Source organism: Pleurodeles waltl, chromosome 12 (genome assembly GCF_031143425.1).
Source record: "Pleurodeles waltl isolate 20211129_DDA chromosome 12, aPleWal1.hap1.20221129, whole genome shotgun sequence".
Classification (NCBI taxonomy): domain Eukaryota; kingdom Metazoa; phylum Chordata; class Amphibia; order Caudata; family Salamandridae; genus Pleurodeles; species Pleurodeles waltl.
In genome coordinates this window covers 30,628,405-30,653,695 of record NC_090451.1, presented here as the reverse complement: position 1 = coordinate 30,653,695, position 25,291 = coordinate 30,628,405, and the positions used below count along the sequence as shown (strand labels likewise).

The 25,291-nt window shown below is 49.1% G+C and overlaps 1 protein-coding gene across 1 annotated transcript in view; it reads left to right on the top strand.

Moving 5' to 3' along the window:
- Positions 1 to 25,291, top strand: part of TLE2 (TLE family member 2, transcriptional corepressor) — a 296,917-nt gene that overhangs the window by 255,012 nt on the left and 16,614 nt on the right. Inside the window, exons 16-18 of the mRNA XM_069215878.1 lie at positions 4,126 to 4,373; positions 13,317 to 13,464; positions 13,963 to 14,113. Coding sequence (XP_069071979.1) covers positions 4,126 to 4,373; positions 13,317 to 13,464; positions 13,963 to 14,113 — 547 coding nt within the window. The remainder of the gene's footprint in view (positions 1 to 4,125; positions 4,374 to 13,316; positions 13,465 to 13,962; positions 14,114 to 25,291) is intronic.

The following is a 25,291-nucleotide window of genomic DNA, read 5'->3' as shown; positions in this document are numbered from 1 at the left end:
TATGTGTACTCACCTCCAGAGAGGGGGCATTGCCTATAATATTCCAGTTCAGTTTTCCTATACTAAAGTACTTTTATTTTTGTAACACTGTGTGGTTCTTTCATGTGTGTACGTGCTGTGTGACTACAGTGGTATTGCATACGCTTTGCATGTCTCCTAGATAAGCCTTGGCTGCTCATCCACAGGTCCCTCTAGAGAGCCTGGCTTCTAGGCACTGCCTACACCTCACTGAGAGGGGATACCTGGACCTGGTATAAGGTGTAACACCATAGGCGTCCACCAGACAGCTGGCCAGCCTCCTACACCCCACACCTACCCTTACCCACAACACCCTGCTACTCACATCATCCGGGTACCTTCACCCACACCACCAGCCCTCCTCCCATCACCCACCTGCCCTACCCAGCACTTGAAAGAACCGAGGGGGCAGTCTGCGCGCGGAGAGAGATGAGATTTATTTTGGTATTCATTAAAAATATAAATGAAAATGGTTAATAATTTAGCTGTCTCCGGAGCCCTCCTCGTTAAGCCGCGAGACTCTCAATTAAGCGGCTTGTCTCTGTAGGTGGGGGCCGTTCCGGGTGCTGGGGGGCCGTGGGGGCTTCTCTTCGGTGGCATGTGATGTGTCTTCCCCAAAGGAACATCTCTCTTTCTGTCTCTCTCTCTGACTCTCTCTCCCCCTCTGTCTCTCTCTCTCGCTATCTCCCTCTCTCTCCCTATGTCTCTCTCTCCCCAGTCTCTCTCTCTCCCGCTCTCTCTCCCTCTAGCCCCCTCTCTCACCCTGTTTCCCGCTCTCTCTGTCTCTCTCCCTTCCTCTTCTCTCTCTAGCTCTCACTCTTCCCTCTCTGTCTCTCTCTCGCTCCCCCTCTCTAACACTCTCTCCCTCTCTGCCTCTCTCTGTCTCTCTATCTCTCTCCCGCTTCTGTCTCTCTATCTCTCTCTCCCCTCTCTCTGTCTCTCTTCCCCCCTCTGTCTCTCTAACTGCCTCCCCCTCTCTGTCTCTCTCCCCCTCTCTATCACTCATTCTCCCCCTCTCTCCCCATCCCTCTCCCCCCTCTCTGTCTCTCCCCCTCTGTCTCTCTATCTCTCTCCCCTCTCTATGTATCTCTCTCTCTCTCTCTCCCTCTCTCTCTCTCCTTCTCTGTCTCTCTATCTCTCTCTCCCCTCTCTCTGTCTCTCTTCCCCCCTCTGTCTCTCATTCTCCCCCTCTCTCCCCATCCCTCTCCCCCCTCTCTGTCTCTCCCCCTCTGTCTCTCTATCTCTCTCCCCTCTCTATGTATCTCTCTCTCTCTCCCTCTCTCTCTCCTTCTCTGTCTCTCTATCTCTCTCTCCCCCCTTCTCTGTCTCTCTCTCCCCTCTGTCTCTCTGTCTGCCCCACCCCCTGTCTCTCTATCTCTTTCTCCCCTTCTCTGTCTCTCTTTCTCTCTCCCTCCCTCTCTCTCTAACCCCCTTCTCTGTCTCTCTAACTCTCTCTCTCCCCCGTCTCTCTATCTCTCTTTCCCCTCTGTCTCTCTATCTCTCTCTCCCCCCTCTCTCTGTCTCTCTATCTCTCTCTGTCTCCCTCTCTCTCTCTGCCCCTCTCTCTGTATCTCTCTCCCCCGTCTCTCTCCCCCCTATCTCGGTCTCTCTCTCTCTCTCGCGCTCCCTCTCTGTCTATCTCTCGACCCCTCTGCCTCTCTCCCGCTGTCCCTCCCTCTATCCACCTCCCTTTCTTGCGCCCTCTTTCCCGATGCGGCTTCTCCACTCGCAGCTCACGGTGGGGGTGCGCGTTGAGGATTTTGGGGGGGGCGAGGCTTGTGCTCAAAGGTAAAGGGGGTCGCCCTGGAACCCTGCCCAGGAAATGTCTGTATTAAACTAATTACCCGGCTCCCGGGCTGCTGCCTTTCTTGCGCTTTCCGTGCCTTCTTGGCGCTTGGAGCGTGTTTTCCCGCGCCCTTTCATCAGCAGCTGTGCCCAGCAGTCTCGTTGTACAATGCCCTGCGCCCCCCCCAAGTGCTGGGACCCCCCCAGTCCACTGCCGCCTGTCTGCCTGTAGGGTGGTGGTTAGCAGGTTACTAGTAGGAGCCTTTGAGGCAGACTGAGTTACTACCCATGCAGATTGCCCCCCCCCCCCAGCGGTGCATGCTGGGAGAGGGAGGCGTTAACCCGCGCCGCCCACCTGCCCGCCAGAGGGCCTTCACATGACCCAGACATGTGTCATGTTCAAGGTGGTATCACCTTTTGGGGGGGCAGGGGGTGGTCACGTACCGACCCTTTCCACCCTGGGGCCTGATCTAATGGCAAAGTTCGTGACTGTGAAACCACGCGAGGTATATTCTTGGCTTCACACCTCGAACATGTGTGATCCTGCACATACGACTTTCCTGGGTTATTTATGAACCTGGGAATCAGAGGCACTTATACATATTATTTAATAACAAACTGAGTTTTATTAAAAAACACAAAACCGAAGAGAAGAGCAGACTGTCCCCGTTCCATATCTATGACGTGGCAGCATTATTACTGACACATGGCGCAGTGACTGATGTGACGTGTGCACGCGACTGGGGCAGAGCTGGGGCCTGGTGACTGGCACAGTAACTGGTTAATGGTCTGGTGAATGGCACAGTAACTGGTTAATGGTCTGGTGAATGGCACAGTAACTGGTTAATGGTCTGCTGAATGGCACAGTAACTGGTTAATGGTCTGCTGAATGGCACAGTAACTGGTTAATGGTCTGGTGAATGGCACAGTAACTGGTTAATGGTCTGGCGATGGCACAGTAACTGGTTAATGGTCTGGTGAATGGCAGTAACTGGTTAATGGTCTGGTGAATGGCACAGTAACTGGTTAATGGTCTGGCGATGGCACAGTAACTGGTTAATGGTCTGGTGAATGGCACAGTAACTGGTTAATGGTCTGGCGATGGCACAGTAACTGGTTAATGGTCTGGTGAATGGCACAGTAACTGGTTAATGGTCTGGTGAATGGCACAGTAACTGGTTAATGGTCTGGCGATGGCACAGTATCTGGTTAATGGTCTGGTGAATGGCACATTAACTGGTTAATGGTCTGCTGAATGGCACAGTAACTGGTTACTAGTACAGTAACTGGTTAATGGCCTGGAGATGGCACAGTAACTGGTTTATGGTCTGGTGCCTGGCACACTAACTGGTTAATGGTCTGGTGACTGGCACAATAACTGCTGCATTGTCAGTGGCACCATAACCTAGTTAATGATGCGGGGTTAGTAGTAAAATAGCTATTGGTGCATGGTTACTAGTACAATAATTGGTTACTGGTGTATAGTCACTAGTACAAAACATGGTTACTGGTACGGTAACTAGTGCATGGTAATTGGTACAATAAATAGTTAACGGTGCATGGTTACTGGTGCTGTAACTGTTTAAAGGTGCATGGTCACTAGCACCATAACTGGTTAATGGCGCATGGTTACCCGTACAAGAACTGGATAAAGGTGGATAGTTATTAGGACAATAACTAGTTAATCGTGCACGGTTGCTGGTTTATTGTCTGAATAATGGTTACAGGTCTAATATCTGGTTAACTATACCTAGTTACTGGCACTGTATCTTCATGACGGATGTATGACGCAGGTATAAGAACTAGTTAATGGTGCAAGATTACTAGTACTAAATCTTACTGGTAAGAAAACGTTTAGAAGTACAGTAGCTGCTTAAAGCTATACGATGACTAGTACAGAGACTTGTTAAAGGTTACTGACTGCTCGCATGACACCTGTCTCCTGAGGACTGAGTACCACCGCATCTGTAACGAGCACATCTGGCATTGCCCCTCCCACAACCACTGACAGATGCGGAAATAATATTGATGATTGATTTTACCTGTTAAAGTAATAAGTGTGCATTTTTTGTTTTATTCACTTTCCTTGAAAATCGCAAAATGAAACTATAGACCATTACAAACTATATGCTTCTCTAGAAATCCGTGTTCTAAAACATGGATGCTTAAAATGAGCTTGTGTTCTTACAAGAAGAACCAAACCAGTTCTACAAATACTGGTGTTTTTGTGTCACGTGACATTTGTGTATCAGTATTTCTCTGAAGGTTACTTCTGTTGGGTAAGAGGCATAATTGTGTCTCTTCTCGCTTTCCCTGTTCCAGAACCGGGATAACTACATCCGCTCCTGTAAGCTCCTCCCTGATGGGCGGAGCCTCATCGTGGGCGGGGAAGCCAGCACGTTGTCCATCTGGGACCTGGCCACGCCCTCCCCGCGGATAAAGGCGGAGCTGACGTCCTCGGCGCCCGCCTGCTACGCCCTGGCCATCAGCCCCGACGCCAAGGTCTGCTTCTCCTGCTGCAGCGACGGCAACATCGTAGTGTGGGACCTGCAGAGCCAGACGCTGGTCAGGTGAGTGAGTGCTCCTCTGTGGCCAGGTGAGTGACTGCTCCTCTGTGGTCAGGTGAGTGCGGGGGAGTGACTGCTCCTCTGTGGCCAGGTGAGTGACTGCTCCTCTGTGGCCAGGTGAGTGACTGCTCCTCTGTGGCCAGGTGAGTGACTGCTCCTCTGTGGTCAGGTGAGTGACTGCTCCTCTGTGTTCAGGTGAGTGCGGGGGAGTGACTGCTCCTCTGTGGTCAGGTGAGTGCGGGGGAGTGACTGCTCCTCTGTGGCCAGGTGAGTGACTGCTCCTCTGTGGCCAGGTGAGGGACTGCTCCTCTGTGGCCAGGTGAGGGACTGCTCCTCTGTGGTCAGGTGAGTGACTGCTCCTCTGTGGTCAGGTGAGTGCGGGGGAGTGACTGCTCCTCTGTGGTCAGGTGAGTGAGGGGGAGTGACTGCTCCTCTGTGGCCAGGTGAGTGACTGCTCCTCTGTGGCCAGGTGAGGGACTGCTCCTCTGTGGCCAGGTGAGTGCCGGAGAGGGACTGCTTCTCTGTGCTCAGGTGAGTGACTGCTTCTCTGTGCTCAGGTGAGTGACTGCTCCTCTGTGGTCAGGTGAGTGACTGCTCCTCTGTGTTCAGGTGAGTGCGGGGGAGTGACTGCTCCTCTGTGGCCAGGTGAGTGACTGCTCCTCTGTGGTCAGGTGAGTGACTGACTGCTCCTCTGTGGTCAGGTGAGTGCCGGAGAGGGACTGCTTCTCTGTGCTCAGGTGAGTGACTGCTTCTCTGTGCTCAGGTGAGTGACTGCTTCTCTGTGCTCAGGTGAGTGACTGCTCCTCTGTGGTCAGGTGAGTGACTGCTCCTCTGTGGCCAGGTGAGTGACTGCTCCTCTGTGGCCAGGTGAGTGACTGCTCCTCTGTGGCCAGGTGAGTGACTGCTCCTCTGTGGCCAGGTGAGTGAGTGCTCCTCTGTGGCCAGGTGAGTGACTGCTCCTCTGTGGTCAGGTGAGTGCGGGGGAGTGACTGCTCCTCTGTGGCCAGGTGAGTGACTGCTCCTCTGTGGCCAGATGAGTGACTGCTCCTCTGTGGCCAGGTGAGTGACTGCTCCTCTGTGGTCAGGTGAGTGACTGCTCCTCTGTGTTCAGGTGAGTGCGGGGGAGTGACTGCTCCTCTGTGGTCAGGTGAGTGCGGGGGAGTGACTGCTCCTCTGTGGCCAGGTGAGGGACTGCTCCTCTGTGGCCAGGTGAGGGACTGCTCCTCTGTGGTCAGGTGAGTGACTGCTCCTCTGTGGTCAGGTGAGTGCGGGGGAGTGACTGCTCCTCTGTGGTCAGGTGAGTGAGGGGGAGTGACTGCTCCTCTGTGGCCAGGTGAGTGACTGCTCCTCTGTGGCCAGGTGAGGGACTGCTCCTCTGTGGCCAGGTGAGTGCCGGAGAGGGACTGCTTCTCTGTGCTCAGGTGAGTGACTGCTTCTCTGTGCTCAGGTGAGTGACTGCTCCTCTGTGGTCAGGTGAGTGACTGCTCCTCTGTGTTCAGGTGAGTGCGGGGGAGTGACTGCTCCTCTGTGGTTAGGTGAGTGACTGCTCCTCTGTGGTCAGGTGAGTGACTGACTGCTCCTCTGTGGTCAGGTGAGTGCCGGAGAGGGACTGCTTCTCTGTGCTCAGGTGAGTGACTGCTTCTCTGTGCTCAGGTGAGTGACTGCTTCTCTGTGCTCAGGTGAGTGACTGCTCCTCTGTGGTCAGGTGAGTGACTGCTCCTCTGTGGCCAGGTGAGTGACAGCTCCTCTGTGGCCAGGTGAGTGACTGCTCCTCTGTGGCCAGGTGAGTGACTGCTCCTCTGTGGCCAGGTGAGTGAGTGCTCCTCTGTGGCCAGGTGAGTGACTGCTCCTCTGTGGTCAGGTGAGTGCGGGGGAGTGACTGCTCCTCTGTGGCCAGGTGAGTGACTGCTCCTCTGTGGCCAGGTGAGTGACTGCTCCTCTGTGGCCAGGTGAGTGACTGCTCCTCTGTGGTCAGGTGAGTGACTGCTCCTCTGTGTTCAGGTGAGTGCGGGGGAGTGACTGCTCCTCTGTGGTCAGGTGAGTGCGGGGGAGTGACTGCTCCTCTGTGTTCAGGTGAGTGCGGGGGAGTGACTGCTCCTCTGTGGTCAGGTGAGTGCGGGGGAGTGACTGCTCCTCTGTGGCCAGGTGAGGGACTGCTCCTCTGTGGCCAGGTGAGGGACTGCTCCTCTGTGGCCAGGTGAGGGACTGCTCCTCTGTGGTCAGGTGAGTGACTGCTCCTCTGTGGTCAGGTGAGTGCGGGGGAGTGACTGCTCCTCTGTGGTCAGGTGAGTGAGGGGGAGTGACTGCTCCTCTGTGGCCAGGTGAGTGACTGCTCCTCTGTGGCCAGGTGAGGGACTGCTCCTCTGTGGCCAGGTGAGTGCCGGAGAGGGACTGCTTCTCTGTGCTCAGGTGAGTGACTGCTTCTCTGTGCTCAGGTGAGTGACTGCTCCTCTGTGGTCAGGTGAGTGACTGCTCCTCTGTGTTCAGGTGAGTGCGGGGGAGTGACTGCTCCTCTGTGGCCAGGTGAGTGACTGCTCCTCTGTGGTCAGGTGAGTGACTGACTGCTCCTCTGTGGTCAGGTGAGTGCCGGAGAGGGACTGCTTCTCTGTGCTCAGGTGAGTGACTGCTTCTCTGTGCTCAGGTGAGTGACTGCTTCTCTGTGGTCAGGTGAGTGACTGCTCCTCTGTGGCCAGGTGAGTGACTGCTCCTCTGTGGCCAGGTGAGTGACTGCTCCTCTGTGGTCAGGTGAGTGCGGGGGAGTGACTACTCCTCTGTGGCCAGGTGAGTGACTGCTCCTCTGTGGCCAGGTGAGTGACTGCTCCTCTGTGGCCAGGTGAGTGACTGCTCCTCTGTGGTCAGGTGAGTGACTGCTCCTCTGTGTTCAGGTGAGTGCGGGGGAGTGACTGCTCCTCTGTGGCCAGGGGAGTGACTGCTCCTCTGTGGTCAGGTGAGTGACTGACTGCTCCTCTGTGGTCAGGTGAGTGCCGGAGAGGGACTGCTTCTCTGTGCTCAGGTGAGTGACTGCTTCTCTGTGCTCAGGTGAGTGACTGCTCCTCTGTGGTCAGGTGAGTGACTGCTCCTCTGTGGTCAGGTGAGTGCGGGGGAGTGACTGCTCCTCTGTGGTCAGGTGAGTGAGGGGGAGTGACTGCTCCTCTGTGGTCAGGTGAGTGCGGGGGAGTGACTGCTCCTCTGTGGCCAGGTGAGTGCGGGGGAGTGACTGCTCCTCTGTGGCCAGGTGAGTGACTGCTCCTCTGTGGCCAGGTGAGTGACTGCTCCTCTGTGGCCAGGTGAGTGCCGGAGAGGGACTGCTTCTCTGTGCTCAGGTGAGTGACTGCTTCTCTGTGCTCAGGTGAGTGACTGCTCCTCTGTGGTCAGGTGAGTGACTGCTCCTCTGTGGCCAGGTGAGTGACTGCTCCTCTGTGGCCAGGTGAGTGCTCCTCTGTGGCCCGGTGAGTGACCGCTCCTCTGTGGTCAGGTGAGTGACCGCTCCTCTGTGGTCAGGTGAGTGACTGCTCCTCTGTGGGCTCCTCTGTGGTCAGGTGAGTGACTGCTCCTCTATGGTCAGGTGAGTGCGGGGGAGGGACTGCTCCTCTGTGGTCAGGTGAGTGACTGCTCCTCTGTGGTCAGGTGAGTGACTGCTCCTCTGTGGCCAGGTGAGTGCCGGTGAGTGAGTGCTCCTCTGTGGCCCGGTGAGTGAGTGCTCCTCTGTGGTCAGGTGAGTGACCGCTCCTCTGTGGTCAGGTGAGTGACTGCTCCTCTGTGGGCTCCTCTGTGGTCAGGTGAGTGACTGCTCCTCTGTGGTCAGGTGAGTGACTGCTCCTCTGTGGTCAGGTGAGTGACTGCTCCTCTGTGGTCAGGTGAGTGACTGCTCCTCTGTGGTCAGGTGAGTGACTGCTCCTCTGTGTGCTTCTCTGTGGTCAGGTGAGTGACTGCTCCTCTGTGGTCAGGTGAGTGCGGGGGAGGGACTGCTTCTCTGTGGTCAGGTGAGTGACTGCTTCTCTGTGGTCAGGTGAGTGAGTGCTCCTCTGTGGTCAGGTGAGTGAGTGCTCCTCTGTGGTCAGGTGAGTGAGTTCTCCGCTGTGGTCAGGTGAGTGACTGCTCCTCTGTGGTCAGGTGAGTGAGTTCTCCGCTGTGGTCAGGTGAGTGACTGCTCCTCTGTGGTCAGGTGAGTGACTGCTCCTCTGTGTGCTTCTCTGTGGTCAGGTGAGTGACTCTTCCTCTGTGCTCAGGTGAGTGACTGCTCCTCTGTGGTCAGGTGAGTGACTGACTGCTCCTCTGTGGTCAGGTGAGTGCCGGAGAGGGACTGCTTCTCTGTGCTCAGGTGAGTGACTGCTTCTCTGTGCTCAGGTGAGTGACTGCTCCTCTGTGGTCAGGTGAGTGACTGCTCCTCTGTGGCCAGGTGAGTGACTGCTCCTCTGTGGTCAGGTGAGTGCGGGGGAGTGACTGCTCCTCTGTGGCCAGGTGAGTGACTGCTCCTCTGTGGCCAGGTGAGTGACTGCTCCTCTGTGGCCAGGTGAGTGACTGCTCCTCTGTGGTCAGATGAGTGACTGCTCCTCTGTGGTCAGGTGAGTGCGGGGGAGTGACTACTCTGTGGCCAGGTGAGTGACTGCTCCTCTGTGGCCAGGTGAGTGACTGCTCCTCTGTGGCCAGGTGAGTGCCGGAGAGGGACTGCTTCTCTGTGCTCAGGTGAGTGACTGCTTCTCTGTGCTCAGGTGAGTGACTGCTTCTCTGTGGTCAGGTGAGTGACTGCTCCTCTGTGGCCAGGTGAGTGACTGCTCCTCTGTGGCCAGGTGAGTGACTGCTCCTCTGTGGTCAGGTGAGTGCGGGGGAGTGACTACTCCTCTGTGGCCAGGTGAGTGACTGCTCCTCTGTGGCCAGGTGAGTGACTGCTCCTCTGTGGCCAGGTGAGTGACTGCTCCTCTGTGGTCAGGTGAGTGACTGCTCCTCTGTGTTCAGGTGAGTGCGGGGGAGTGACTGCTCCTCTGTGGCCAGGGGAGTGACTGCTCCTCTGTGGTCAGGTGAGTGACTGACTGCTCCTCTGTGGTCAGGTGAGTGCCGGAGAGGGACTGCTTCTCTGTGCTCAGGTGAGTGACTGCTTCTCTGTGCTCAGGTGAGTGACTGCTCCTCTGTGGTCAGGTGAGTGACTGCTCCTCTGTGGTCAGGTGAGTGCGGGGGAGTGACTGCTCCTCTGTGGTCAGGTGAGTGAGGGGGAGTGACTGCTCCTCTGTGGTCAGGTGAGTGCGGGGGAGTGACTGCTCCTCTGTGGCCAGGTGAGTGACTGCTCCTCTGTGGCCAGGTGAGTGACTGCTCCTCTGTGGCCAGGTGAGTGCCGGAGAGGGACTGCTTCTCTGTGCTCAGGTGAGTGACTGCTTCTCTGTGCTCAGGTGAGTGACTGCTCCTCTGTGGTCAGGTGAGTGACTGCTCCTCTGTGGTCAGGTGAGTGACTGCTCCTCTGTGGCCAGGTGAGTGACTGCTCCTCTGTGGCCAGGTGAGTGCTCCTCTGTGGCCCGGTGAGTGAGTGCTCCTCTGTGGTCAGGTGAGTGACCGCTCCTCTGTGGTCAGGTGAGTGACTGCTCCTCTGTGGGCTCCTCTGTGGTCAGGTGAGTGACTGCTCCTCTATGGTCAGGTGAGTGCGGGGGAGGGACTGCTCCTCTGTGGTCAGGTGAGTGACTGCTCCTCTGTGGTCAGGTGAGTGACTGCTCCTCTGTGGCCAGGTGAGTGCCGGTGAGTGAGTGCTCCTCTGTGGCCCGGTGAGTGAGTGCTCCTCTGTGGTCAGGTGAGTGACCGCTCCTCTGTGGTCAGGTGAGTGACTGCTCCTCTGTGGGCTCCTCTGTGGTCAGGTGAGTGACTGCTCCTCTGTGGCCAGGTGAGTGACTGCTCCTCTGTGGTCAGGTGAGTGCAGGTGAGTGACTGCTCCTCTGTGGTCAGGTGAGTGACTGCTCCTCTGTGGTCAGGTGAGTGACTGCTCCTCTGTGTGCTTCTCTGTGGTCAGGTGAGTGACTGCTCCTCTGTGGTCAGGTGAGTGCGGGGGAGGGACTGCTCCTCTGTGGTCAGGTGAGTGAGTGCTCCTCTGTGGTCAGGTGAGTGAGTGCTCCTCTGTGGTCAGGTGAGTGAGTGCTCCTCTGTGGTCAGGTGAGTGAGTTCTCCGCTGTGGTCAGGTGAGTGACTGCTCCTCTGTGGTCAGGTGAGTGACTGCTCCTCTGTGTGCTTCTCTGTGGTCAGGTGAGTGACTGTTCCTCTGTGGTCAGGTGAGTGACTGTTCCTCTGTGGTCAGGTGAGTGACTGCTTCTCTGTGGTCAGGTGAGTGACTGCTTCTCTGTGGTCATGTGAGTGACTGCTTCTCTGTGGTCATGTGAGTGACTGCTTCTCTGTGGTCAGGTGAGTGACTGCTTCTCTGTGGTCAGGTGAGTGACTGCTTCTCTGTGGTCAGGTGAGTGACTGCTTCTCTGTGGTCAGGTGAGTGACTGCTCCTCCGTGGTCAGGTGAGTGACTGCTCCTCTGTGGTCAGGTGAGTGACTGCTCCTCTGTGATCAGGTGAGTGACTGCTCCTCTGTGGTCAGGTGAGTGACTGCTCCTCTGTGGTCAGGTGAGTGCGGGGGAGTAACTGCTCCTCTGTGGCCAAGTGAGTGACTGCTCCTCTGTGGCCAGGTGAGTGACTGCTCCTCTGTGGCCAGGTGAGTGCGGGGGAGTAACTGCTCCTCTGTGGCCAAGTGAGTGACTGCTCCTCTGTGGTCAGGTGAGTGACTGCTCCTCTGTGGTCAGGTGAGTGCGGGGGAGTAACTGCTCCTCTGTGGCCAAGTGAGTGACTGCTCCTCTGTGGCCAGGTGAGTGACTGCTCCTCTGTGGCCAGGTGAGTGACTGCTCCTCTGTGGTCAGGTGAGTGCGGGGGAGTGACTGCTCCTCTGTGGTCAGGTGAGTGCGGGGGAGTGACTGCTCCTCTGTGGTCAGGTGAGTGCGGGGGAGTGACTGCTCCTCTGTGGCCAGGTGAGTGACTGCTCCTCTGTGGCCAGGTGAGTGACTGCTCCTCTGTGGCCAGGTGAGTGACTGCTCCTCTGTGGTCAGGTGAGTGCGGGGGAGTGACTGCTCCTCTGTGGTCAGGTGAGTGCGGGGGAGTGACTGCTCCTCTGTGGTCAGGTGAGTGACTGCTCCTCTGTGGTCAGGTGAGTGACTGCTCCTCTGTGGTCAGGTGAGTGCGGGGGAGGGACTGCTCCTTTTAGGTCAGGTGAGTGCGGAGAAGGGGGACTGGTCCTCTGTGGTGTGGTGAAGGGGAACCAGTCCTCTAGTCAGGTGAGTGTGGGGAAGGGGGACCAGTCCTTTGTGGTCAGGTGAAAGCAGGGAAGGGGGACCGCTTCTCTGTGGTCAGGTGAGTGCGGGGAAGGGGGACCGCTCCTCTGTGGTCAGGTGAGTGCGGCACCGGAACCAGTCCCCCATCTTTCCTGAGCTTGAATTTGTGACTTGTGGGGTTCTGTCCTCATGAGTTACTAGATGACTGCGACTGCTTCCGGTGATGCTGCTCTGACGTCATCTGAACATACTCTTAGATGGTAGTTGCACTTCCATTGAGTTTTGGCGCTCTTGACGCAGGGCTGAAATCAGTGGCGAGCACGATGCTCAGTAGCGTGTCCTTCACTAGAAGGGCGTAGGTTTGTAATGTTGCGTATATGGAAAGTGCTTCAGTCTTGTCTGACCGGAGCTGTGCTCTCATAGCGCTATACGTCCCTGCACCTGGGCGTGTAGTAGAGAGGACAAGAATTTTAGAGAGGATGCTTAAGCCTACAATGATGTTGACTAATAGCCCTGGGCCTTTCTGATATATTATCCCGAGGTGATAGGGCACGTACTTGTAAACTCAATATCCTTTTCTACCAGAACATCATATATATTTTTGGAGGAAATTGTTGCTGAAAACTGTGTTAAACACAGACCTGTGACGGGAGGGGGGGGGTGGGATGTTTGCATTGTTCAGCATTCCGTCCATCATCTGTTCTTTTTGCTAAAGTGACTCTTGCATACTGTGTAATGAATTAGGGTCCGTACTGCTATTTTTTTTTAAATTAAGTTTTTAATGCATAATAACAATAACATACACATCACGTACATTCAGACATCAATTAATAGTATACTTTGGCAGTAATCTCGCTTTCAGCCCTCCATCGCAGCCAACCCCTCTCCATGACAGGTGACTTACTCCTTATGCATCTTTAAACGAATGGTGCATCTAACATCTCTGTTTGTCATCGCCCCATGCTCCACCCAGGCAGTGCAGCGTGGGCCGTCCTTAGCTATAAAGTGTAGACAGACAATCCATAACGATTTACACACTGCAGATATTAGCCCTTGTCCCAGCGCATAGCCACTCGTCTCTTTGCCATGAGAACCCCTACAGCTATTAATAGTCTAGTCACGGGTGGTAGTCGCTTGTCCTAGCCAAGCAGCGCCAGCATGGGGTCCAGCTCCATCAACACATCAGTAATGGAACCCAACTCTCGGAAGACCGCCCGCCAGAAAAGTTGTATGCCTGGGCAAGCCCATGCTTGCCATAATAATATTGCAGCACGATTGCCGGGTCGGAGTGAATCTTTATCCCCAAGTAGCGAATAGTCATCCTTCACTCATTATTTGACGGTGCATAACATACACACTTGTATAGATTACTGGGTGTGCTTGTGACAGCTAGCCCCCCAGATTCAGGTTTGTGAGGTTTTGCCACGCATGGCTTTTAGACAGTTAAGTGGCAGTCAATAGTGTATGAAGTCGAGGCAACCCTTGGATGCAGGCTCTTCTACAATGACGATAAGCAGCATATGAACGGAGAGGACCCTTGGTTGAACCATCGAGGCAGAAGGCCATCTATGGTTCTAAAGTAGGACAGATCATCAGGCATGGGACATCTCCTGAGTGAGAGCTATTGCGAGTTATACCCCTCCTTGGATGTACTCCCTGCAGGCAGTTCCAGGGCCACACTGATGGCGCCAGCTGCATCGACATTTCTAGCGACGGCACCAAGTTGTGGACCGGCGGTCTAGACAACACAGTACGTTGTTGGGATCTGAGAGAAGGACGGCAGCTGCAGCAACATGACTTTAACTCACAGGTGGGTAAAGATAATGGGGTAGGATAGGTGCTACTTTCTGGAGGGTGCACAGCATAGTGATCTGGGATGAGAAGTGTCTCTCTCTCTGTGGTCTAGATAGAACTGTTGGTGTGTGGTGGGCAGGTGATGCCTAAGGAACAGTACAGTGACTTCCTGCTTTCTAAAGAAAGGCCCTCAGAGGCTGCCCCACTGAAGAATGGTTGTAGGAGGCAGTCCTCGTTAACTGAAGAGAGACTCCTGCCTTTAGGGAGTTTGCTGTGTATGGTGGAGTTATCTATTGAGTGTGGACGGAGAGACTTGAGGGTGGCTTCCACAGGAGATGGTTGTCTATTAGCTGCTGGGGTGACTGAGGGTGGGACCTGTCTGACGGGTGGTGTAGGGTTAGAGTTAAGGGAGGTGGGTGAGATATATGCTAACCTGCCTATGTTTTGTGCCCTGACCATGACGTGGTGGTAATGTGAGGAGCATCCTTCCCACTCTGTGCCTTTCCCACCACAGATCTTCTCCCTCGGTTACTGTCCATCTGGGGAGTGGCTGGCGGTAGGCTTGGAGAGCAGCAACGTGGAGGTCCTGCACGTTTCCAAACCTGACAAGTACCAGCTGCACCTGCATGAGAGCTGTGTCCTCTCTCTGCAGTTCTCCTCCTGCGGTAAGAAGGAACTGCTGCAAAATGCATGGCAAAGGGAGAGGTAGAAAGCGTAGTGATGCAGAGGGGGTGTTTAGGGAGCAAACACAATTAGAGGGGGATAAAGAGCGAGTGTGTAGGAATGAATAGAGGGCAAGAATACGTAGGGGTGGATAGAGGGAGAAAATGTTTAAGGTGAAAGTAGGGGTTGAGTGTGTTGGAAACAAGAGAGGGAGAAAGAAAGGGTCGATAGTGTGTGTGTAGAGATCGAAAGAGGAAGGAAGTTTAGGAGTAGGTAGAGAGGGAGGATCAAGGGGCAGTGTGTGTGTGTAGGGTGGGAGAAAGTTTTTGAGATGAGGGAGAGAGGTCACGAGCATGTAAGGGTGGATAGAAATTCCCAGGGAACACACCAGTACCTAAATCTGCTTTAATGCCAGCTTCAATATTCCGTTCCTGAGAATGCGGAGATGAAACCAAGTGAGTAACAGCAGCCAATTACACCGTGGTTGTGGCAGTCATAAGCGGGATGTGATCCTTTGCTTTGGTAAAGCACTAAGGGGAGGTTGAGAAGTCCAAATGTTATTCAAAACCGATGCAATGCAATTGCACAAAGATTTGCACCAACATCCTAGTGTAAAAACAATATTTTCACAAGCAGAAGGTTAGTAACAAGTTCTGAAGCAAGTCACAGAAAGGAGTAAATCCATGCCAATGTCCGATTAGATGCAGAAGCAAGAGTACATTTTCAAAAGTGTTGAAAGAGTCCAACGCATAACTTAATCAGCAAGGACAGATTTCCCAGGTCTGCACAGATTAACAGTTCAAGACAGTCCAAGGCAAAAGCCAGATTAACAGACAAAGAGAGTCTTGTGTTGTAGGTGGCTTGTAAGTGAACACACATGACTTCTTTCAGGATCCTCGCCAGCCCAGGTAGTCCAGCAACTTACTGATAGCTATTAAATACGGTGGAGTAAAGGAAGAGATTTTTTTTATGCAATTGAATTATTGTTGTCTTTTTGAGGGGACCTGCTACCACACCAGTATAAAGAGACAATATTGTAATTGAAATGTAGACATATTTGGCTGAGAGAAGTACCAACTTGGAATGTTTGCTTCCCTTTTCATGACGTATCTAGCACAGAGATACTTAAGCTATTAGGCACTACATGAATACAGTCAATAGTAGTGTTAAAATCTCTCCTTTTCCATCACCAGTGTGGTGACTAGGTGGCTCCATATTGAAGACCACATTTCCAGTCCTCGGCTTTCTTGTAGCAAATCATTATCATGAGGTGGTTCCATAGAGTTGATTTCCTGTAAACAAATCAAGATCATCAACCTTCGGAAGGCATTTGTTGATTTAATGCAAGCCATGGACTGGAGACCAAAGTCCAATTGACATAATATCTTTCAGCTGGGGGTTGACTGAAAGAACTGAAAAGTAGTCTGCAGTACATTTCCTCTAGTGGTTGAAGATTAAATGTTTCAGGTATCACATTGATTTAAGGACAGAACAGATTCCTTTGACGTGCACGTTCGGAAAACATCTTTTAGTACATTATAAAAAATGAGTAAAATGTTTGAATGTGTGCAAAAAGGGGACAAAAGAACAAATGGCTTGCTACTAGAGTAATGACCTAAAAAGCAAATGGGGAATTAAAATTGTGTATAGACCTAAGAGGTTTCAATAAAAAATGTCATGTTATTTCCTCCTTTCACAGTTTTATAGTTCGATGTGCAGGTGCGAAGGTTGATTTGGATAAACCTTCCAAACCTATAATTGTGTTCCTAACATTTGCTGGCAGCTTCTAATTTAAATGCATGCCCTGTGGGGTGGAAAATTAATTTGCATAGTTCCAGAGATTAACATCAAATCTACTCGAAAACATGTAGAGAGCAGCTGCTTTACCAAATATCATCCTAATTTTTTGAAACAATGTAAAATATCACAAAACAATTTGAGAAGAACTGCAAAGACCCAAGAACGTTTACAGGTTATGTACAACATCCTGAGTTACCAGATGCTTTTTCTACTCTTTGACAAGGTTGCAGAAATCAACATTTGTTGTGAGAGTAATGCTGCATTTCTGATGGATACCTGTAACTGCTGATTCCTCACCTTGTGAGTATGTCCAGGGGCAGATTAGATCTAGATGAATTTATCAGCATTATCCCTATGCACTAGTAGGTGGTGTCATAAAGCTCCACATCGACTCCCTCTCCACCCTTAAGTGACAATTAGAGACATACATAGACTGTCTCATACCCGGTCCCTTGCTGAGGAACAGATTCTACAACTGATCTCAGATGCAATCCAAGTTCCTAGTTCCATTAACGGCGCTGATACAACAGATAGCAGCATTTAAAGATGTAATGCTTTTCATCTTCGCCTACTTACTGGTTTCCTGTATAAGACCCATGGGTTCCACAAATCCTTGAAGGCCTTCAGCTGGGTTACCGCTGGTAGGTCCACCCTCAATACCAGGTATGCTTCTAAACTTGCTTTGGGTTGAGCTCTGAATCCAGAGAACATTGCACAACTAGCGCCGTGAGTCATGTTGTTCCCTTCTGTGACATCATCGCCGTAGAAGAATGCCAAACCCATAGGTCTGTCTGTATGAGGATGTGGCAGATTTAGCTCTGAATCAAAGCCATGCTTGAGTTCAGTGATTACATACACTGCATCAATCCCCTGTGACTTTGACAAGACTATGCCTTTCTCTAGAACTCACACTCTTTAACAGCTTTTTCAGTCGAACACGGATAAGCGCCAACCTGCCTCCAACCTTGCGTAGCGCAGCCCCCACTTCCTATGTCACCCAGATTTGGCATGGTAGCAGATAAGTCACTATTGAACTGGAGATGTGAAAATCAGAGGACTGTGTTCTCCTGCAAAGACCTGCCTCCACATCAGTTTTCTGGAATTGCAGATGATTCACTTGGTGGTGAGAGCATTCTTATCTTCCATCAAGGGGAGGCTGTTGCAGGTTCTCACAGACAACTCACCCCCTTGTGTTACTGCAACAAGCAGGGTGGTGTGTGGTCCTGTGCTATGAGGCACTTTGGCTCTGGAACTGGCTGAATCATCAGGGCATTTCCCGGATCGTGAACCATCTGGCATGATCTTTAAACGCTAGAGCAGATTAACTCATCCGGCGACTCCCACTGGACCACAAAAGCAGCTACACCCAGAGGTGGAACAAGGCACCTTCAATCAATCCTGGCTGGATCCCTTCACCACCACTGAGAACAGTGTCAAAACATCTGTGCACTAGAATTCCCTAGAAACCTCTCTCTCTGGGAGACACATTCAGCCAAGAATGCACCACAGGACCTCAGTATGCCTTCCTGCCACTGCTTCTTCTATCACCAGTTCTGTAGATCAGGAACGACTTGGCCCAAGTCATCCTAGTGGCTCTGGATTGGGGAATGTGTTTTGTAGCCAGACCTTCTGGCATGAGCATCTCTTCTCCGAGAAGCTGTTGCATCGGGAGCATATTCTGTTGAAGCAGCAGGGCAGGGTCTTGCACCCGGGCCTCTGCAATCTACACTTCCAGGCAGGGATGTTGAGCTGTGGCCGTTACTGCTTTTGATTTACCTCCAGAACTTCTAGACGTTATCCTGCTGCGTCCGTCCACAAAATCCATTAATGAAGGGTGCTGGCACAAGTCTGTGGCCTGCTGTAGTGCTCCTGATACAAACCCATTGCAGGCCAGACTGTTGAATGTGCTATTTTGTTTTTTGTGTCAGCCCAGAGGGCACCTGCAGTGGGCACCATTAAAGGTTATTTGCTATCTTTCTTGTGGTTGCCAGACTAGCAAGCCCTCTTCAAATCATGCAAAACGACATATTTTCAAAAGTTTGGTCTACTTGTTCCACTGAAAACATTTGTAATACCTCAGTCAGGCCTTAACTTGATCCTTACTTTTTTGAGGTTTCACCGCTTTTGATTGTAAAAAGTCTTTCTCACTGTGATAACATAAGCCTGACACATGAGTACGTGTTAAGCTCTCTGTTCTGCTGTCTCACACCACTTTCCAGACAGGCGGATGCTAAGGACGAAGGCGGCCTTTCTTCCTAAGGTTGTAAGGGGTTTCCTGGTCAGAAAGGTCATCAGTCTTCTGACATTCTGTGCACATCCCTTGGAAGAGGAAGGAGGAGTCCATTGCTTGGACTCCAAGAGATAGTTCAGCTTCTATAAAGATCATACCAAGGATTACAGGTTGGACGATCTACTCTTTGTTGGGTTCACCGTGGCAAAGAAAGGAAAGGCAGTGCAGAAACTAACTTGATCCAGATGGATCGTAGTCTGTACTAAGATTTGTTCTGACCTGGCCAAGGAGCAGCTGCTGGAAGGACTGAGGGCCCATTCCGGCAGAGCGAAGTCTGCTACCACTGTGTAGGCACGTGCAGTGCCTGGTCTTTTTCCGTCAGGCCACAAGAGCATCAGTGCACACATTCATGAAGCACTAATGCCTTGACAGCCAGGTCTTACGGGAAGCACACTTTGGCCGTTTGGTCCGACAGGACTTTTATGTCTGAGCCACTCCACAGACCCATCACCTTGAAAGGTACTGCTTTGGTATCTGTTCACAGGTGAGGGATGTGCTGTCAGACGTATCCATCAAAAGAACAAGCTTTTACCTTTGGTACTCTATGCAACCACACCTTTCTCCCTTTGTGACGCTTTTTCGTTTTTCCCTTCCTCCGTCTTTCCCATATGTGCCTTTTGCTCGCAGCAAATGCTTGAGGCAGAAGAATAAGCACCGGCCCTGAAAAATAAGTGCTGGTGCTCGGCACCGGAAAGAACAAGCACAAATTAAGCACTGATAAAGCCTGATAATTGTTTCCGCACTAGTGTGAAGAAGTTGAGTCCGGCTAGCACTAGTTCTTTGAGTAGCAGATTATTGTTTACCAACCAGAAATGCCGGCTAAGGTAGGTTACTTAGGGGCACGTTGGCACATTGTTGCGGTTCATGTAGCCGTCTAGATGCTGTTTTATTTATTAATTAGAATCGTTTCACTGCAGATGGAAATCAGGCCTCTTTGAAGTTACCACCGGCAAAGACCGTTCAAGTGAAGCCGCACGGCGTTACAACTTTAATATTTGTGCACTACTTCAGTTTGTTTAAAAGAAACACTGTTGTGGCTTTAACTGACCACAACAAATAAACGCTGCCGTTGTTGCACTGTGACAGAGCTTGAGGCTCTTATAAACTAAAATAGTTGAATTTTTTGTATCTTTATGCGAGAAACTAGGATTATCCTAATCCCAGATCACAATGGGCCTGATTACAATTTTGGAGGAGGTGGTAATCCATCCCAAAAGTGACGGATATACCACCAGCCGTATTACGAGTCCATTATATCCTATGGAACTCGTAATACGGCTGGTGGTATATCCGTCACATTTGGGACGGATTAACACCTCCTCCAATGTTGTAATCAGGCCCAATGTCTTTTAATTTTACCAGTGAAAGTGGAATTAGTTTAACCTCACTTCTGGCCAGACTGGTGGCAAATTTTAATCATTTCAAAATGCGGCGGGATATATCACGATAAAGGATGACGTGCAACACGTCTCTTTGTCGTGATTCCTCTAAAGATGGAGGAGAGCTGCTGGGAATGAGGTGTCTGTGAGGACTGATGTTACCTTGGGTATTGAACGACTCAGTGGCAGACATACCTCAGTCTGTACCGAGATTATCCGCAGTAACATGTGCGGAAGGGAATGATACCACACTGAACCCAATCAAGCAGTGCACCTCAAGAGTTGGCCAAACCTAGAACAGAGGCCTGCAAGTGTTTGTGAAACTCACAGTGGGCACGAGTGTGTCATGGGTTGTGGAGGGCACAGGCTAGCTTGCAGTTCACAGGGAGGACTCTGGATCCAGACACCATGTTCAGGTGGGCATTGCATGAGCCGTGAGGGGAGAAGGGCATAGTTTGTGGTGGGTATCGAGGGATGGTGAAATAATCATTGGGGGTACCGGTATTTAATTGAGGAGCCTTCGAGTGTAAAGTCGGCCCCCTCTCATCAATGCCTCTAGTAATGTCCGTGGAAAACGCACCTGCCCCTGGAGTAAACAAGCCACTGATGTTGTGGAGTCACTTGTTTTGTGTAAAAGTCAAACGCTTGGTTTGGTATTCGTTGCCTATCGTAGGTGAACTTTTAGCCGTGGCGTTAGCCAAGGCCTTTTTAGTTTTAGGTGTGGCCTTAACACCCTTTGAGTTTACTAAAGTAATGTGTGTGGGATTCTTACCCAAAGTGACTTCTGGGCACCCCTCCCCCGCACGGGGCAGTCAGCCTACATAAGCCACTGGGGGCGCCACTTGAGTGACTGCATTTTGCACACCTGCAGACAAGGTGGTTCCCTCCAGTGCTGCCTGTGTCCAGAGTCTGATGTGATGGGATGCTTTCCACCAGGTGTGGGAACGGGGCACATTCCACCTTCATCCCTCCTTGTCTCCAGCCTGTGCGCTTGGAAATCCCCTTTGAAGTGGCCTTGGTTTATCTGACTGCTGGAATTTCACTGATTGTGTATTTTAAACTGCTGTATATTAAGTTATCCTCTTTTTATTATGCATGCATGCACCAATTGATGTGAATTAAAAAGCAGACAATTCTTCACATGTTAATTTTCACCAGTAGTTCTTTAATAAACTTTGCCAAGGAAGACATCTGGAGATTGTGTTCAATTTACACCACTTGCACAACATTTTTGTTTCTTTTCTTCCTTTTTTTCCTTCCTTGTTCTGTCCTCCTTTTCTTTTTCCTTCCTTTACATCCTTTTTTTACTTTCCCTATTCTTTTTTCCTTGCCATTCATTTTTTCTGTCCTTCTTTTTCTTCTTTCTCATTTTTCTTCCCTTCTTTCCTTTCTTCCATGTCTTCCTTTCCTTTTCTGTCATTCCCTTTTTTCTTAATTTCTTTCTTTCCTCCTTTCTTTTTTGATTCCTTCAATTTTCTTTTCTTCCTTCCTTTTCCTTAGTCTTTCCCTTTTCTGCTTCCCTTGTTTTTCTCCGTTCTTATTCCTTCTTTCCTTTCCTTAATTCTCTTCCCCTATTTCCTTCCTTCATTCTCCCCGTTCTGTTTCCTACTTCCTTTTTTATCTTTCCTTCCTTTAGTTAAATGCTTCTTTCTTTCCTTTCACCTATCCTTCTTTTACTTCTTTCCTTTCTTCCATTTGTCCATCCTTCTTTTTTCTTGTTTTCTTTCTTTACTGTCTTCCTTTTTCTTAACGTCATTTCATTTTTCTTTGCTTGTCGTCCTTTTCATCTGCTCACCTTTCACATTTCACCATTTTTCATCCCTCCTTTCTTACTTTTGTCTTTCTTTCCTTTGATCTTTCTCTCCTTCCTTTCATATTTCTTTCCTCCATACTTTAACTTCTTCTCATCTTTCCTGCCTTTCTTCAATCCTTATGGTTTTTCTTCTTTCCTTTTTCTTATCTTTTCTTGCATTTCTTCTTTCCTTTCTTCCTTTTCTCTCCTTTCTTTCCCTCTTGCTGTCCTTTCTGCCTTCCTTTTTTTTTCTAAATTTCCCCCTTGCCGTCTTTTTTCTTTCACCTTTTTCCTTTCCTTATTATTTCATTTAATCTTTCCTTATTGTTCTTGCCCTTCCTTTCTTTCTTGTTCTTTATTTCCATATTTCTTTCTTCCCCTTTTCATTAATTTCCTTCCTATCTTAGTTTTGTGTTTGTTTCCTTCCTTCTTCCCTCGTACCTATCCTGTCTTTCCATCTCTTTGGTTCCTTTTTTCTGTATTTCTTTCCTTCCGTGTCGTCTTTCTGTCTTGCTTCATCTTTCTTTCCCTTTGTCTTTCCTTCTTTCTGGTTTTCCATCTTTCCTCCTGGTTTTTCCTTCAATCTTTTTTCCCTCAGCATCTTTCCTTCCTTTTCATTTCTTTCCTTTCTTCCTTTTTTGTACGTTCTTCCTTTTAAGCTATTTCCTTTTTTCTTTTTATTCTTTCCTTCCTCATTTTCCCTCTTTTGTTCCTTCATGCCTTCCTTCCGTTTCCTCCTTTCTCTCTTGCCTTTGTTCTTGTTCTTTCCTTGATTCTATCTTTTCTTTGTCCCTTTCTTCTTTCCCTTTCTTTTTGTCTCCCTTCTTATTTTCTCCCTCCTTTCTATCCTTCTTTTAATCTTTCCTTCCTCTCTGACCTTTCATTTTCCTTTTACATTTCCTCTTTTAACTTTCTTCTTTTATCTTTATTTTATTTTTTCTTTCTGTTGTGTTCATCCCCCTTTCACATCTATCCCGTTTCTTTGCTTTCTTCTGTTCTAGTTTGTCTCCTTCATTCTATCTTTTCCCTTCCTTTGTTTTTCCTTCTTCTGTCCTTCCTTCTCTTCCTTTCATCCTCATTCCTTCTCATCTTCTTTTCTTTCTTTCTTACCATCCACATCTTCTCTTCCTATCTCTTTCCTTTTGACATTCCCTCCTTCCATTCTTTCTTCTCTTCCTTTTTTTCCCCTTTACTTATTTTTTCCCTTTCTTTCTGGTCTTTCCCTTTTTCCATTCTTTCTTTTGGTCTCTTTCCTTGTTCATTCCTTTCATAGTTTTTCTCTTTAATCCACCCTTTCTTTCCTTCCTTCCTTGTTCCTTTTTCTCATCTATCCTCCCTTTTCATTGTTCTTTCCTTCTTCATTTTAATTTCATTCCTTGTCCCCCCTCCTTTCTCTTGTTTCTTTTCCTCTTTCGGTTTCTTCCCTTCTTTCATTTAGTCTTTTCTTTTCTTTTTTCTCCTTTCTCTTCTCCTTTTCCTTCTTCCCTGCCTTCCTTCTTATTCTTTTCTTCCCTCATTTCTCCTTCATCCTTCTTTCCTTCTCTCCTCTTTCCCTTCTTCCAGACTTCCTCTTTTTTTCTTTTCCTTACTTCGTCCTTTCCTTTTTCTTTCCCTTCCCTTTCCTCGCATTTCATTTTCTGTCTTTTCTTTTGTCTTCATCGTTCCATTTTTCTTTCTTTCCTTACTTCCTGTTCTTCCTTTTTTCTTTCTCTCCTCACTTCATCTTTCTTTACTGCATTCTTTTCCGTCTTTGTTCTGGTTCTTTCTTTTCCTTCCATTTGTCTCTTTACTTCCTTCTTTCATTCGGTCCTTTCAGCTTTCTTTTCAGTCTTCCCAGCATTCCTCCTATCCTTTACCTCTGCTTTCCTCTAACCTGCTTTCATTTTCCCCTCTTGCCATCCTTCTTGTTCTTTCCTTTCTTCTGTATCGTTCTTTTTCCCTTTCTTTATTCTTTGTCTTTTCCTTCCTTGTATTCTTCGGTTACTTTCTTGTTTTTTCCACCCTTTTTCATTCTTTTATTCTTTCCCTCTTTCAATTGTTTCTTTTCTTCCATCTTTTAGTTTCTAATACCTTCCTAACACCTTCCCTTTCTTACTACTTACCCCTCTTTCTCTCCTTGTCTCTTACTTACTTTTTCTCCCTTCTTCCCATTCTCCATTCTTTCCCTCCTCTCCTTTGTCTTTATTCTTTTTCCTTTTCTTTCCTCCCATTTTTGTTTTTCTTTCTTTCCCTCTTGCCTTTCTTCTTTCCACTGTTCCTTCTCACATTCTTCCATCTTTAGTCTTTCCTTTGATCTTTCCTTTCTTTCAGTTTTCCCTTCCTCATTCAGTTTTCATTCCATCCTTCTTTTGTTAATCTTCTTTCCTTTTGCCTATATCTTCCCATGTTTTTATTTTCTTCTATCCCTTTTACTGTTTCTTTCCTTCCTTCATTCCTTTCCACTTCCTTTTCATCTTTCTTTCCTTCTTTACTTTAGTCTTTTCTTCCTCTTTCCTTTTAATCACTGATTCTTTTAATCTTTCCTTCCTCCTCTCGCCTTCCTTAAGTTCTTTCTTTCCTTTCTTTTATCCTTCCTTTCCCTTTAGAAATTTCCTTAATTTCCCTTTTCATTCTTTCCTATCTTTTGTATTTCCTTCATTTCATCATTGCTTTCTGCCGTCCTTCATTTTCCTTTCTCCTTTTTCTTGCTTCTTTCCATCCATCTTCCTTCCTTTACTTTCTTTTCCTTCCTTTTACATCCTTTTTATCCCTTTTGTTTCTTTCCTTCCTCCGTTCTTTTCTTCCTTCTGTTCTTTTCTTTCCTCATTTCCTTTTTGTTCCTTCCCTTTTTTGTTCTTTCCTTACCTCCTACCTTGTCATTTCCTTCTTTTCCTCATTTTTCTTTCCTATTTATTTTTGTTTCCTTTCTTCCTTATTTTCGTTTTTCTTTCCTTCTTTCCTTTTGACCTTTCTATCCTTTCCTTCCCTCTTTCCTTTTGCTTTTTTTTGTTCATCTTTGTCTTCCCTTCCTTCCGTTCCCTGTCCCTCCTTTCCCTCTTGCTTTCCTTTTTTTCTTCCTCCAGTCTTTCCTACCTTTCTTTATTCCTTCTTGCCTTTTCTTCTTTTCTTTCCCTGTCTTACCTTCCTTCCTGCTTTCTTTCCATTCCTCCTTTCCTTCCTTTTTTAGTCTTCTTCTTTTTCACCTCCTCTATTCCCTTTAGTTTATTTCCTCTTTCCTCCTTTCTTTTTTTCTCTCCTTTTTCCTCGTTTCTTTCCTTCGTTTTTTTCCTTCCCCTCCATCTTCCCTTTAGTCTTGGTTATCTTTTCTTCATTCTCTCCTTCTTCGCTTCATTTCCTTCTTTTGTCTGCGCTTTCTTTACTTTGTTCATTGTTTTCTTTCCTTATTTCCTTTTTTCAGCTTCCCTTCAAATGTTCCGTTCTCCTTTTCTTCCTTCCATTTAGTATTTCCTTCCTATCTTCTATCATTTTATCTTTCTTTTCTACTTTCCTTTAGTCGCTTTACTTCCCTTTCTTCTTTGCTTGCTTTCATTTCTTTTTTCTTTTATCCTCCTTCCCTTCTATTTTTCCTTTCTTCTGCCTTCTCTTGCTTTCCATTGTTCCTTTCCGATTTCTTTCTGTTTTTTCTTCCCTTGTTTTTCCTTACTTGCTCTTTCCAGTCCATCTTGTACCCTCCCTCTTTTCCTCCTCCTGTCCTTTTCTATATTTGCTTCAGTTTTTCCTTCCTTACTGCTCTTTCCTTTAGTTTTTCCGTCTTTCTGTTTTCCTTTTGTTTTTGCTTTTTATTCCATTCTTTCATCTTTCTTTTCAATCCCGCTACGGTTCCTCTTTTCCTTTAACCTTCATTTTCTCCTTTCCTTTCTTTTTTTACTTCTTGCCTCCATTCTTCCTTTTAATCTTCCCTTTCTTTCCTTTACAGCGT